The following is a 14755-nucleotide window of genomic DNA, read 5'->3' on the forward strand; positions in this document are numbered from 1 at the left end:
CCTCGTGTCCTCTCAGCCGAGGGCCGCAGCCGCAGCGAGCTCACTGTTCTGTCGCTGCTGCCATTTTGGGTTGTGGCAGCCTTAAGTTTTCGGGGGGAGTTTTCCGGGCGATCTCTGCTCCAGGGTGAGGCGCCGCGGTTCCTACTTGTGCTGTATATTCTCCGATCACTTCTCTTCAATCCCCAAGACCTCCGGTCGTCACTATGGCAGGATTTAAACTTCGTGCCTGAATTGCGGCCCAAGGGCGCCATACTATGCTGCATTCGCTGATGTTCCGCTTTGTACTGTTGCTCTCGACGTTTGTGGCGAAGGTGTCCGAGCCCCTTGTACCCTCCAATGAATGGTGTGGGGGCCCTCACCTCCACGAGACCTTCGTATCCTTTCAGCCGCGGGCCGCGGCTGCAACGGGTTCACGGCTCTGTCGTGGCTGCCATTTTGGGTCACGGCAGCCGCAAAGTTGTCGGGGGGAGTTTTCCCAGTAAACTCTGCCCCAAAGTGTATCGCCCCGGTCTCTACTCGTGCTGTATATTCTCCAATCACTTCTCTTCAATTTTTAAGACCTCCGGTCGTTATTATGGCAGGATTTAAGCTTCGGGCCTGGATTGTGGTCCGAGAGCGCCGCACTATGCGTGCAGCTCCATTGGTCCCAGGCCACGCCCCCCAAAAACAAGCATTGTTGATGGAATTATCAATGTACCTTATCCTACTGACAAAGACCAACTCAGATCGTTCTTAGGCCGTTGTGAATTTTATGCTAAGTTTATTAAGAATTTTGCAGAAATGACAGAATGCTTTAGGATATTGTTAAAGAAGGATCCTGATTTTGCGTGGTTGTTTGTGTGCCAACAAAGTTTTGATTGCAATAAATAAAGTATTGTTTCTGCCCCGCACTTCAATCTTATGCTGAAGGACATGACATTTCTGTGATGGTGGATGGTAGTGCATTTCACATGGGGGCTGTGTTATCACAGTTAGATGGTGGAAAATAAGTCATTGTGGGTTTTGCCTCCAGAAGAATGAAGGAAGATGACTCAAGGTATTACGTAGTAGAAAGAGAAATCCTAGCATGTGTCTTGTATGTTGAGAAGTTTAAGTCACATCTCTGGGGAAGGAAATTCTGTTTGAGGACAGATCACAGACCTTTTGTGGACATTTTGGGCCTGCTTCTAACTTTGGAGGACGGTGTTAAACCGTCCCAAAAGTGGCGGATATACCACCTACCGTATTACGAGTTCCATAGGATAAAATGGACTCGTAATACGGTAGGTGGTATATCCGCCACTTTTGGGACGGTTTAACACCGTCCTCCAAAGTTAGAATCAGGCCCTTTATCTGGAAACAAGATCATGAAATCCACGGTCAGGTTGGCCAGATTAGCTACCAAATTGTTGGAATTCAATTTTAGTGTAGTTCACATTGCAGGAGGCAAGAATAAAAGAGCAGAATTTTTGTCTCACTTACTGGTGTAGAAAGATTTGTGTGATATGGATGTGCAAGAAGAGATTGAGGAATGTATCCTTGTTAAAGGAGATTTGGTGCAATCGGTTGAAGTAGAATGTCGTATTGAATCATGTCATGAGTTTGGTAAAAGATACATGGCCCAAGGAGAAATCTCTGGGTGTATCTTTGCAGTCTTACAGTAAAGTTGCTAATCAGTTATCTTTGGACAGAGGATAGCTGGTAAGAGGAGATAAGATGACACCACCTGATTTTTCACCCCAAAGGATTTCTGAGACAGCTAATGTGGGCCATCTAGACAAGAGTGGTACCAGTGTGGGTCAAGAATGATTTTTGGTGGCCTGGAGCGGATGTGGAGTTAGAAATATTGATGAGGGATTGTGTGCAATGCTGGTGCGGTGACAAACATTTGGTTGCTGCTGTACTGGAAATTGTACCAGTGTTATGTCCGGGTAGGTATGGCAAAGGATTGCTGTAGATTGTGTGGGACCATTTCACATGTTACCTCCTAATATGAGATATTTCATTGTGATGGTGGATCATTTTTCCAGGTGGGTGGAGGTACATGGTATGGCAGCATAGAATATTAATGCTGTGATTTGGTTCCTCTATGAGGTGTTTGCCTGGGAAGGGATTTCTGAAGAGCTGTTTATGGATAGTGGGTCCAATTTACTGCCTCCACCATGACTGATTTATTTAGGAAGTGTGGGGTGAAATATTTGTGCACACCTCTTTATCACCTTCAAGCCAATGGGAAACTGAAAAGAGTCAACAGGGTTTGAGATTTAGGCACTCCATATGCCATCAGTCATTCACTCTCTCACTCGTCTTTGCACTCATGTATGCATTCATCAATCCACTGACTCATTCTTGCATGTATCCTCTGAAGCAACTGCAATAAAACACACACAAACTCATTAACAGTATGCAAAATATATTAAAAGAATACATGTAGAAAAAAGAAAATATATCTTTGTCTAAACACAGCAGACTTACACTTTCAATTACAAAACTAAACATAATGGGTGCCCATCTTGCAGAGCTATAGTCTATTGAAGATTTAACGTTCTGGCAAGGCCACGAGATTTAGAAAGAACATGTTGGCTATCCTGGAACGGTTAATCAATGATACACTATGGACAACAACATTCCATAATGATCCCTTGGTCTCCTGGGTTAGAGGACTTGCCCACGTGTGATGCAGTGCACAACAGTTGAAATGAGCAGCAAGTGAGCTACCCATTAGCTTTGCATGGAGAGCTAAAGTAACCTCTTACAAAACGCTGAAAGCTAAAGTACTGGCCAATTAGCCCTGGCACTAAAGTGTACTTATTTTCAGGTGGATGCACATGTGATCACAAAATGGCATCGTTCACAGGGCAAGAGAATCAATGACTGATCTGGACTGAACCATTCCCCCATGCAGTAAGCTGTTATTGGTGAAAGCAGAATCTAAATGACTCTCAGACAGACACATGGTAGAACAGAGCGGACATCCAAAGGCCAACTATGTATCTACATTGATATATATTTAAATATATGATGTATTAATTATTTTTTTATTTTAAAATGCTAGCAGACAGCTAAGAAGAAATTCTAGCAAGAAATATTATAGTGGAAATCTTGTTCCCCTGGGGCTTGTCAGAGGTGGTAATCAGCACTAAAATCATTCCATACAAATTCAGTCTTTGACATTTCGATTAACAAAATACCTACCTGTAGGCTTTAATAAACAGAGAATTAGCAATGTACCTTTAAATGCCTATTGTCTTTTAACATATCATTTTCACTCTCAATATGTCAGGCCTTCTGTGTTTGTCATTACCTTTCATAATAAACAGGTCAGACTTATGGCATCGGAAATATTGTTTCCTAGTGAACAATCAGGCCTATAGCTGTTATCATTGGCTTGTCACCATAAACAACTCAGGCATCCTCTATGAAGCTTAAGCATTCCTACATGGCAACCATCTGGCATATATTCATAAAATTAGATTCTGCACGAAATTTCAGCTGGAAAAGCAAAATACTATTTCAAACTACTATCTATCCTGAAAGGTCCCAACAAGAATTCATACAGAGCAAACCGTATAAATTTATGGATTGTCACATGAGCTGAAGAACGCCAAAACCATTGCCTGCTACCGTAATCTGTGAGATTCCATTTACAAAATACCACCTGTAGGCTTTAATGTACAGTAATAACAATCCACACTTAAAATTCTATTGAGTTTAAAATATGCCTTTTACAATTAGTACATTAGGCTTAGTGGCTTTATCATGACGTTTCATAATAAACCGATCAGACCTATAGCGATGATCAGTGGCTTGCAAGCATAACTAACTCAGTCCTGCTGTGTCAAAGCCACAAGTCAAAAAATGCAATACAAGCAGTATTTCTGAGTGGAAGCTCACAAATTCGGCCCAATCAAATTCTGTACTCAGGAGAACCACACGTGGGTCAAGCCAAAGCCCTGTTCTCATTAGTACTCTAAAAGCTGTTTTTTGTTGATAATCTAAGATCAGACAACAGCAGCGCTGTCAAGCCAGACCTAACAATCCATATAGACTAGTTTAGCCCCACACTTTTTCTGCCACAAACATCAACAGGAGGGGCGAGAGGGGCAACAGGGACGAGGGGTGGTGGCAAATACATTTAATGAAAAGACTTACCATTCGCTGCAGACTCCTGCCACCTCGCTCATCCTCATTTCCTGTTCTGGTGTCCCAGCATTCACCTTGACACCAAAACAGGCTCCCCAGCAATCCTGGTGCTGCTTTCATGCTACAGCTAGCATGAAAGCAGCATCAGATTTGGTATCTTTGTGTCTAGGCAGCTGGGCTGGAGAATCCTAAATGCGCATGTGTGTTTGGCCACCCTGAGACGGCCAGCCAAACACACATGCGCATTTAGGTGCACTCGATTTCTCATTCCCCCTCCCATTGCCCAGCCCTGCCCCTTCCTGCACATGCTGGCTGAGCCAGTAGCAGAACAATAAAACAATATTGAAGTATAATTTATTTTTCTGCTGCTGGCTCTCAGCCAGTGGGTCCACACTCCTCCAACATTGAGGAGGAGCCACCCCTGACTCCAATGTGAAAGCAAAGCAAAAAAAACTTTCTGTAGTACTCCTGAAAGCTCTTTTTTAGATTCATCACGTTACAACTGGTGACAGCTGCGCTGTCAAGTCATGCCTAAACCCCCTTTCCAGAACAAGCTTTTACATAGCTGTATGTTTATCTTTCATCAAGGACACACACAAAAGGCACATGTTCATCCAGTGTTTCCATGAAGCTCATTATACAAAAAGCATTTTTTTCTTGAAACGTTTCCAGTGTCTCTTGTTAAACAAAGACATTTGCTCTGCGTTTCATGTAAACACTTTCATACACGTTGTTCTCGCACGTCAACCAATAATACAGTCGGAGCTTTAATCACCTTGTTTGAATTTTAGCAACAGCTCCCAGATTCCCCTTCTGGCATATGGATCAACACCAGCTGTTGGCTCATCCAAGATAACCACCTTAGATCCTCCAACAAAGGCAATTGCAATAGACAGCTTTCTTTGCATTCCACCTGTGAGAAACAAATACCAAAAACAAATATATTAAATTGGAAATCACTCTGCACAAGCATTTTGCTAAGATTAATAATTTGTGGATGTGTCGTGGTGAGTCCTGAAGCTTCAACCTTAAAAGCCCCTTGCGATGCTCCTAAAAACCTCGATTTGGAGCACGTTTGAATTTATAAAATCCTATGAATGCCTCTTATTGTATCTGGCGACTGCGAGGTTCATGCCACATTTAAATGTAACCTACATGTGCAAGAAATAATCTCAATAGAAATGGACAAAATCTGGAACTGTGGATACTTTTATGTGTAAGTTATTGAATTTACAAATACTAAAAATGTTCGTGCATGTGGATCTCATTAAAGTTTATCAATGACTTGGAGGTCATAGATACAAAGGTACAAAAAGATACAAAAAACAATTGTGATTTCCTGTAACAGACTTATGGAGTGGAAATCCACTTCTGATTCAGACATGTATATTTAAATCTATGTGCATCAAAAATGTTGACCACACGTCCCTCACATTCGCTGGAGTTATAAACTTCCACCTGCAGGAAGTAGATACAAGAGCTTTCAGTATATGTGTAAAAGGGTATTAGGGCCCCCATGCTTTCTATATAGGAACTGGAAACTTTCTGCACATCAAAAGCTAGGAAAATGTCTAATTCTCTATGTATATGTCGGGGAGTTTGAAGGACAAGCAAAAATGTTTATTTTTGTGAAAATCTAGCAAATTCAGAATTAGGTTGATTTTCTCTGGTAGCATGGTCTCGTGTGTGCAGAGCACAGCAAAGCTTGTTAAGGAAATGAAGCTGCTGGGGGGTAATACGTTGGGGAAAATGGGGTAAGTCTTTTCAGCTCCTCTCCACCACATGAACTGTAGTCAAAAGGATATACATATTGTGAACTAGTGAGACATTTAAAACATCACATAGGAGCAGGTTTCTTTCCCCCAAGTGAAACAGGGAACAATTTGTACAAATGACATAAAATCATCTTGTGGTAAAGGAGTTATAGCTTTCTGAGGAAACAAATTGGTAGACCTCAGTCTTTTAAAGTGTCTCTCCATGTGGTTGCACATGATGTCAGAAGCCTTGCATGCCCCCACCCTCTGGCAATTAACCTGTGGCACCAAAGTGGTTATAAATCGAAGAGGACATAGGTGTAATCCAGGATTAAGTCAGAGATACAGAGTCATCTGTATGGAGAAGTATCCAGCTCTCAAGTATCTTGATGAAAAGGTCCTATATCAGTGAGACTGTCAGTTGAGGTATATTGCTTAATGTATAATGAAGCAGATTTGAAAGATTATGCATTCTGTAGGTGAAAGTCACAGTCAGTTTGATAGATTATTACATGTATGTCTGTAGACAAACATCCATCAGAACTATCAGAGCAGCTAAAATTGTACATATGCCCATTAAATGGTAATTTCCTTGCTAAAGGATTTTCTTCCTAGTTTAATGTTACCCTTCTTGGGGAATTTGTTGGTGAGATGAGCCATTCTTTAAAACAAAGTAGGAATAAACAATACTGCATAAACCCAGCAGGAATCCGTTGCCCAGCTGAGGACTCGGACCCACATTTATGGGCTTTGTGGTGTAGGGCATGAATGTGCTGTGTTTATCATATACAGCACATTCCTGTTCTTCTGCCCTGAGCTGGTACCAATGCAGAAACTCTTGCAAATTGTAGCAAGGATGCCGTGGTTGCATGTAGGATTGCTTTTGTGCAGGAAGGGACACCTTCCTGCCCAAAAACAACCCTGAGAGACTATTTCCTCTTTATCTGTGTCCTGCACACAGAATGCAGCACACAGAGAACGAGGGAAAAACAAGTAGAAATCAACATATTTCTCCTCACTGTGCCTCTCCTGGGGAAGTATATCTTTTTGGCACATTCCCAGGTTTACAAGTTCTTGTAAATTGAGCAATGCATCACAATACATGGACGTCGCATGGGAACACCCACACAACACACATGGAAATGCTTCCCCGGTGCAGAGTAATGTAACACAGCGATTTGGACTGCGTTACATTACTCAAGATATATGAAGCCATGCAGGGCAATGCAAGGTGGTCTTGCATGGTTTCATAAATCTCACTTAAGGTTTGCGTAGCTCTTCCATCAAGTTGCGTGGTGCAATAGCGATGCAAACCAGGTCATAAATATTGCACACAATTTATTTAGTGTAGTAGCCTGGAATCTAAGGAACATATTTATGGTTATGCTGGGCAGGGCAGTGCAACAAGTTACCTTGTGCAGTTGTTCTGTGTCATGGGGTAAGGGTGGCATACAGCACATTCCTGTCCTTTCCCTCTGCACTGGAGTCATTTTGGCAACATAGCACCAACACAGGCACCCTTACACCATGGTGCAAGGGTCCCTGTATTGCATGCAGGATTGATTTCGTGCAGGAAGGGGCACCTTCCTGCATAAAAACAAACCTGGGAGGCTTTATTGTGCAGCAAGGCTTGTGAGGTTTTGGCGCATACCCAGGTTTACAAAGTCTTGTAAATCTGGAGATGTGTCAAAATCCATGGGTGTTGCGGTGAAACATGCACCGCAAGATCATGGCACACCCATTGAACACCTTCCTAGCGCAGAGTAAGGCAACACATGACATTCAAAGTCATGCAAAGTGCCTCTGCACAGCTTCATAAATGTAAATTAGTTTTGCCACTGTTGGGTCACAAATAGTAATGCAACAGTGGCGCAAGGCCTCATAAATATGAGCCTTAGTGGCAATTTAAAAGCACATGGGGCAGTTTATCTATGAGTTAATTATATTAATACTGACCCATGCCATTTAGTAATACGTCACATGTCTAGAACATGGGTTAAGAGATCATTCGTCTATGAAATAAACACTGCTGCATTTGAAGATGTTTTATCTTTTCAAGTGACAGTAGATACCCCAATTTCAAAATCCTTCCCACTATATACTTTTATAAACTGAGGGCATCTCCAAATTACATCGATTCATATGTGAAAATTGGTCCTAACACATTCTGAAGCTCTTGCATATACTTTTAACTCCAAAGAAACATATTGGGGGTCATTCTGACCTCGGCGGTAAAAGCCGCTTACCGCCGGTCAGAAGGCCGCCACAATACCGCCGCGGCCGCGGTCAGCCGCCACGGACATTCTGACCCACAACTGCAAAACCTCCGAAAATCCGCCCTCCACTGCAGTCCGCCACATCAGCGGCCAGCGGTAAACTGGAGAAGAGCAAACCTCCACCGCCACGCCAACAGAAATACGCCCATCCCATTATGACCCGCAAATCCACGCGGCGGTCATTCAACCGCGGTATTCCATTGGCGGTAGACCCCGCCGCGGTCAAAATACACACACCTTTACAAACCCCTACCACATTGGACAATTTGAAAGGCACACACCTGAAACCCATACACACACCACTCCCACACATCCAATACCATATAAAACACACACCCACATCACCCACAAACCCCTACCAAAAAAAAACAGAGACGAAGGAGAGAGAGACACACATCAGAGAATAGATAGCCAGACACACAGAGGCACACCGCAACATCACACACACCACATAGAAGCACAAAGCACCACACACCAACACACACATCATCACATACACCACCCCACACCTCATACACCCCACCCCATGGCACCACAAAGGCACCCACACTTTTCGGACCAAGAACTCTGGGTCACGGTGGAGGAGATCATAAGAGTGGAACCCCAGCTCTTCGGCTCACAGGTCCAGCACACCACCATAGCGAGGAAGGCTGAGCTCTGGCAGCGGATCGTGGACAGGGTCAACGCGGTGGGACAGCATCCCAGAAATAGAGAGGACATCCGCAAACGATGGAACGACTTACGGGGGAAGGTGCGCTCGATGGTCTCGCGACACAACATCGCAGTGCAGAAGACTGGCGGGGGACCCCCACCCACTCCACCCGAATTCACAACATGGGAGCAGGAGGTACTCAACATCCTGCATCCTGATGGCCTCGCTGGAGTACACGGAGGAATGGACTCTGGTAAGTACAAGGCCAACCACTTCACCCCACCCCCAGCATGCTAACCCCCACCCTCACCCCCAACCCCCCAGCACACATCCTGCCTGAGAATGTCTCCCCAGCACAACCCACCCAACACCAACCCCTGCATGCCACCCCCAAACTATGGACACCCATCACCTAAGCATGACCACTGCACATACCCATCACCCCCCCCCCACAAAACACCCTCACAACACCTCCCCCAAGGGAATGCCAGCACTGGGGGACAAGGGCACCTATAAAACGCAAGCTAATGCACACACAGAAACAATAACCATACCCTCTTACCCCATGCAGGACCCGAACGACAACACACCGGTCAGGAGGGACCAGAAATGTCCATCCCACCCCCGGAACAGGCCACTAGTGATGACAGCAGCTCTGTTGACCTGGAACCTGACGACCAGCCCGGACCATCGGGGACCTCTGGGCAGTCGGTTCCCCTCACTCAGACACAGGCCACTGCAGACCCAACCCCCTCTGGGAACAACCGCACAGCTCCCACCCAGCGGGCCCATGCCTCTGTCTCTAGGATAGGTCAAGCAGCGGTGTGTCTACCACTACAGGGCCCCCAGGGTAACCCACCAACCCAACAACAACAGGGACCTGGGGGCAGTGGGAGTGGGCACACCGTCCAGGGGACAGAGGCCCAGGGAAACAGGGCAACTCGGAGGGCTGCTGTGCGACAGGGGGGGGAGGAGAGGCCCAGGGAACCCACTCTCCAAGAGGCCCTCACCACCATCATGGCTGCCTACCACCACTCACAAGAGACGATGGTGACGGTACTGGCCAAGTTCCAGGAGATCCAGGCACAGCAGGAGCAACGCTACATGGGGTTCAGCGACCAACTAACCAACATCTCAACCGCTATGGGGAGCATAGTCCAGGCCCTGAACCGCATAGAGGACACGTTTCGGGACCATGTGGCATCACACCGGGCCCCTGTCACTACCCAGGAACAGGAACAGCCTACCACCTCCGCCGGCGCTAGTGGACAGGAGGCCCCACCACAACGACAGCCCCCCAGAACCCCACCTCCTGCTGAACAACAACCGCCCGCAAAAGGAGCCTGAGATAAAAAAAAACGACAGAGTAGGATGTCAAGTCCCCCGCCAGCATCACATACCCCCTGAAGTCCTCCCACTGTCCCACATGGCCACCCTGTCAAACCTTGAACTGCCCCTGCTCCATCCTGCCACAGGCGTATGGACAATGCACCTGTGAGACTGAGAACTGGACTCCGCCATGGACATTACTCCACCCCCACCCATCACTGTTTCACCATCATGTACCAATATCTATGCACTAATAATAAATCACACATTGCACTGAAATCAATCAGGACTCTGGCTGTCTTATTTACAAATGTATGACACATTACATATCAATTACGTATTGTGAACATTGTGAATTACACATACCGAGGTAACTTAGCATTAGTCCATTGGCCAACCAAGCCGAGTTCACGCAGTGGCTCGTACAGCACAGAAAAGGGAAGGGAAATTCAAACATCATGTCCATAGGTCTGGGGGGAAACCGACAAAGTTGAGATGCAGGAGGCTTTCAGGAAATGTAAAATGGCATGGGTGATCATTACCTGTGTGCTACTGGAAATACTGTGCTATTACTCTGTCCCTGTTGTCTGTGTCGTCCTCTGAGTCTTCCTCCTCTTCACTCTCCGCAGGCTCCACAGCTACTTCAACACCACCATCTGCACCATCCTCCTGCAGGAAAGGGACCTGACGTCGCAATGCCAGATTGTGAAGCATACAGCAGGCCACGATGATGTGGCACACCTTCTTTGGTGAGTACATCAGGGATCCCCCAGTCATATGCAGGCACCTAAACCTGGCCTTCAGGAGGCCAAAGGTCCTTTCGATGATCCTCCTAGTTCGCCCATGGGCCTCATTGTACCGTTCCTCTGCCCTGGTCCGGGGATTCCTTACTGGGGTCAGTAGCCAAGGCAGGTTGGGGTAACCAGAGTCACCTATTAGCCACACACGTTGTCTCTGTAGCTGCTCCATCACATAGGGGATGCTGCTATTTCGCATCACATACGCGTCATGCACTGACCCTGGGAACTTGGCATTTACATGGGAGATGTACTGGTCAGCCAAACAGACCACCTGGACATTCATCGAATGATAACTTTTTCTGTTTCGGTACACCTGCTCATCGTCTTTTGGGGGTACCAAAGCCACATGGGTCCCATCAATGGCACCAATGATGTTGGGGATATGTCCAAGGGCATAGAAATCACCCTTCACTGTAGGCAAGTCACCCTCCTCTGGGAAAATGATGTAGCTCCGCATGAGTTTCATCAGGGCAGACAACACTCTACTCAAAATCTTTGAAAACATAGGCTGAGACATTCCAGATGACATGGCCACTGTGGTCTGGAATGACCCACTTGCCAAAAAATGGAGGACTGACAAAACCAGCACCAGAGGGGGAATCCCTGTGGGTTGGCGGATGGGGGACATCAGGGCTGGCTCCAGCTGGGCACACACTTCATGGATAGTGGCTCGGTCAAGTCGGTATCGTAGTATGATGTGGCGTTCTTCCATTGGCGACAGGTCCACCAGCGGTCGGTACACGCGAGGATTCCTCCTTCTCATCGCAAGTCCCAGCGGACGGTGCCTAGGAAGGACAACATGGAGCACAGAGTCAGCCAAACCACAGGTACGTACAGACAGCTTGCACAGTTAAAGAATGGCAATGGGTTGAAAGGCGTGTATGTGTGGCAATGCAAGGCCTAGGCCTGTGTGTCGCATTCAAAATTAAGCCATGTAGGCCCTTGAAATGGCGGCTGCCTGACCTGTGAAGTGGGACAATGGGATGTGAGGTCAATGCGCTGGCGGGGCACACCGTGGCGGTAGGCGGTCGAAGACCGCGGCGCAAAGCCGCATTGGTTAACATTGAAGCCTATGGGTTTCAGGAGCCAATGACGAAGTGCGCCGGCGGTCGCGGTACGCACCGCCGCGGTACGCACTGCCGCGGGCGTGACCGCCATTTTCTATCTGCTTAATCACTCGAGACCTGATCATCCACAGGAGAGGACCTATACTGCAAGTGCTGCTGTGACCTCAGTCTGGAAGATACAATGGCTGCTGCGACTGGGGAAAGGGCCCCTGCCTTCACGTCTGAAGAGTTGGAGAAGCTTGTGGATGGGGTCCTCCCCCAGTATGCGGTACTCTACGGTCCTCCAGACCAACAAGTGAGTACACCGGGTGCACATGGGATGGGCTATGCCTGTGTGGATTGGGGTGGATGTAAGTTGGTGGGGTGGGGGGCGAATGAGGAGTGCAACGCCCGACAGATGAGAGAATGTGCCATATGGCAAAGTTGGTGGGGGGGGCCAATCACATCTAACATGCAGGTCATTGATGAATTCCTCCTTTCCACCCTGTACATGTCAAATAGGTCAGCACCCATCAGAAGATCGAGATTTGGCGTGCCATCGCCAAGGAAGTCCGGAACTTGGGGGTCCACAACAGACGGGGCACCCACTGCCGCAAGAGGTGGGAGGACATCCGCCGCGGAACAAGGAAGACCGCAGAAACACTGCTGGGGATGGCCTCCCAACCTAGGAGGGGTGCCAGTCGCACCATGACCCCCCTGATGTCCCGGATCCTGGCGGTGGCTTACCCAGAATTGGATGGGCGCTTTAAGACATCACAGCAGACACAAGGGGGTGAGTATCAGCACATTCTCCTATCTTTCTGCGCAGTGCAGGCGTCTGGGTGGGGGAGGAGGGCTGTGGGTGACATTAGGCCAGGGCGCTTTCTGTAGTGTAGTCCTCTCCCTTAGGCATGGCCCTGTGCCCCCGGCCCCCACCTCGGTAGGGTGACAAGTACAGCCATTGAAGGTCCAGCATCTCCCATGTGCGCGTTTGACGTCTCTTGGCCTGTTGTCCTAGTCAGTAGTACTGAGTAGTGTACCCCGAATGCGCGGCTTAGTGCATTAGGCTCCTGTGTCTGTCCTCTCCGCCAACGGTGTTGACATTGCATGCACTCAACCTGGTCTTCTTTTCTCTCCCCCCACCCTTTCTCTTCATCTTCTTGTGCATGTGTGCATTAGCATCATCAGGCGGAGGAGATTTGGCATCGGAGCACGAGGGAGCTGCAGGACACAAGGCCCCGGTGGGCCCAGGAACAGACACCGAGGGCACCAGTGATCCGGAGGGCGAGGGGAGCACCACGACGGGGACCGCTGGTGAGAGCAGCGAAAGCGACACGTCCTCGGACGGGAGCTCCCTCGTGGTGGCGGCAACATCCGTGCCCCCCGCCTCTACAGGTACAGCCGCCACCCAGCGCACCAGCCCCGCCCTCCCAGCAGCCCCTCAGTCTTCGCTCCGTGCCGGTTCGCCCAGGAAGGCGCGCGTCTCCTTCGCCCCGGGGCACCTCAGCCCCTGCCCCTGTTGCCCCTGCTGCCCTCAGTGCGGAGCTCATTGACCTGGTAAGGACGCTCATTGTTGGGCAGACGACCCTTTTGAATGCCATCCAGGGTGTGCAAAGGGAGGTGCAACAGAGCAATGCGTACCTGGAGGGCATTCATTCGGGTCAGGCTGCCCATCAACGAGCGTTCACTGCTCTGGCCTCAGCACTGACGGCAGCCATTGTCCCTGTTTCCAGCCTCCCTCTTCTTACTGCCTCCAGCCTTTCTCTGTCTCCTGTCCCTCAGCCTATCCCATCCACACCATCAGACCAGCCTGCACACACCTCAACACCCAAGAGCAGCTCATCCAAACACAAGCACCACAGATCCCACAAACACTCACCCAAGCAACACCCAGATGCAGACATGCCAACAGCCACTGCCACCCCTGTGTCCCCCTCCTCCTCGTCTCCCTCCTCCCTCCCTGTGACGTCTACACTCACACCTGCATGCACCCCAACATCAGCCAGTGCTTCCATCAGCACCTCACCCTCCAGTACAGTCCACACTCGTGCAGTCACCACCCCCACTGCCATTTACACGTCCCCTGTGTCCTCTCCCACTGTGTCTGTCACCCCCTCTTCCAAGACACACAAACGCAGGCAGCCACCCACCCAACAGCCAACCACCTCACGACAGCCTACAGCACCAGCACCTTCACCCAATGACAGCACACCTGACTCTCCTACAACCACCTCCTCTACCTCCACTTCCATCTCCACTTCTCCTACCTTTTACCTTGGCCCTAAAAAACTTTTCCTGGCTAACCTTGACCTCTTTCCCCCCGATGAGCTCCCCCATCCATCTTCAAACAGTCCCAAGAGCACCGCAGCCACCACCAGCCCAGCTTCGGGTGTCACTGTTGTGCATGGGCTCTGGAGCCCACCCTTTGCCAGCAGTGACACATACATCAGCAGCAAGGACACGTCCAGCCCCCCCCCCGGCAAGAGGACCCGCAAAAACAAGGGCCGCCGTGCGAGGACCGACAGGGCTGCCCCCAAGGAGCAATGTGCGGCCACTTCACCACCCACACCATCTAGGGGAGGCAAGGGCCCAAGAGCCCCATCAAAGGAGCGGAAGGGCAGCAGGAGCGCGGAGAAGGTGGACCCCACATGCCACATCCCAGCTGGGAAGGAGGACACTAAGGAGGCCAGGAGTCTGTCCCCGAAGGGTCCAGAAACGTCACGGTCCGAGGGCGACTGAGCCGGGAGGCCAGGTCTGGCTCCCTTGACCTGCTGGA

General features: G+C 48.8%; 1 protein-coding gene across 3 annotated transcripts in view; it reads right to left on the reverse strand.

The window, feature by feature from the left end:
• Positions 1-14755, reverse strand: part of LOC138299526 (phospholipid-transporting ATPase ABCA1-like) — a 2649159-nt gene that overhangs the window by 1410784 nt on the left and 1223620 nt on the right. For all 3 annotated transcript variants that reach the window (XM_069237840.1, XM_069237822.1, XM_069237830.1), the window contains exon 22: positions 4898-5035. In XM_069237840.1, coding sequence (XP_069093941.1) covers positions 4898-5035 — 138 coding nt within the window. The remainder of the gene's footprint in view (positions 1-4897; positions 5036-14755) is intronic.

The sequence above is a fragment of the Pleurodeles waltl genome, chromosome 1_2 (assembly GCF_031143425.1).
Source record: "Pleurodeles waltl isolate 20211129_DDA chromosome 1_2, aPleWal1.hap1.20221129, whole genome shotgun sequence".
In the NCBI taxonomy this organism is placed as follows: domain Eukaryota; kingdom Metazoa; phylum Chordata; class Amphibia; order Caudata; family Salamandridae; genus Pleurodeles; species Pleurodeles waltl.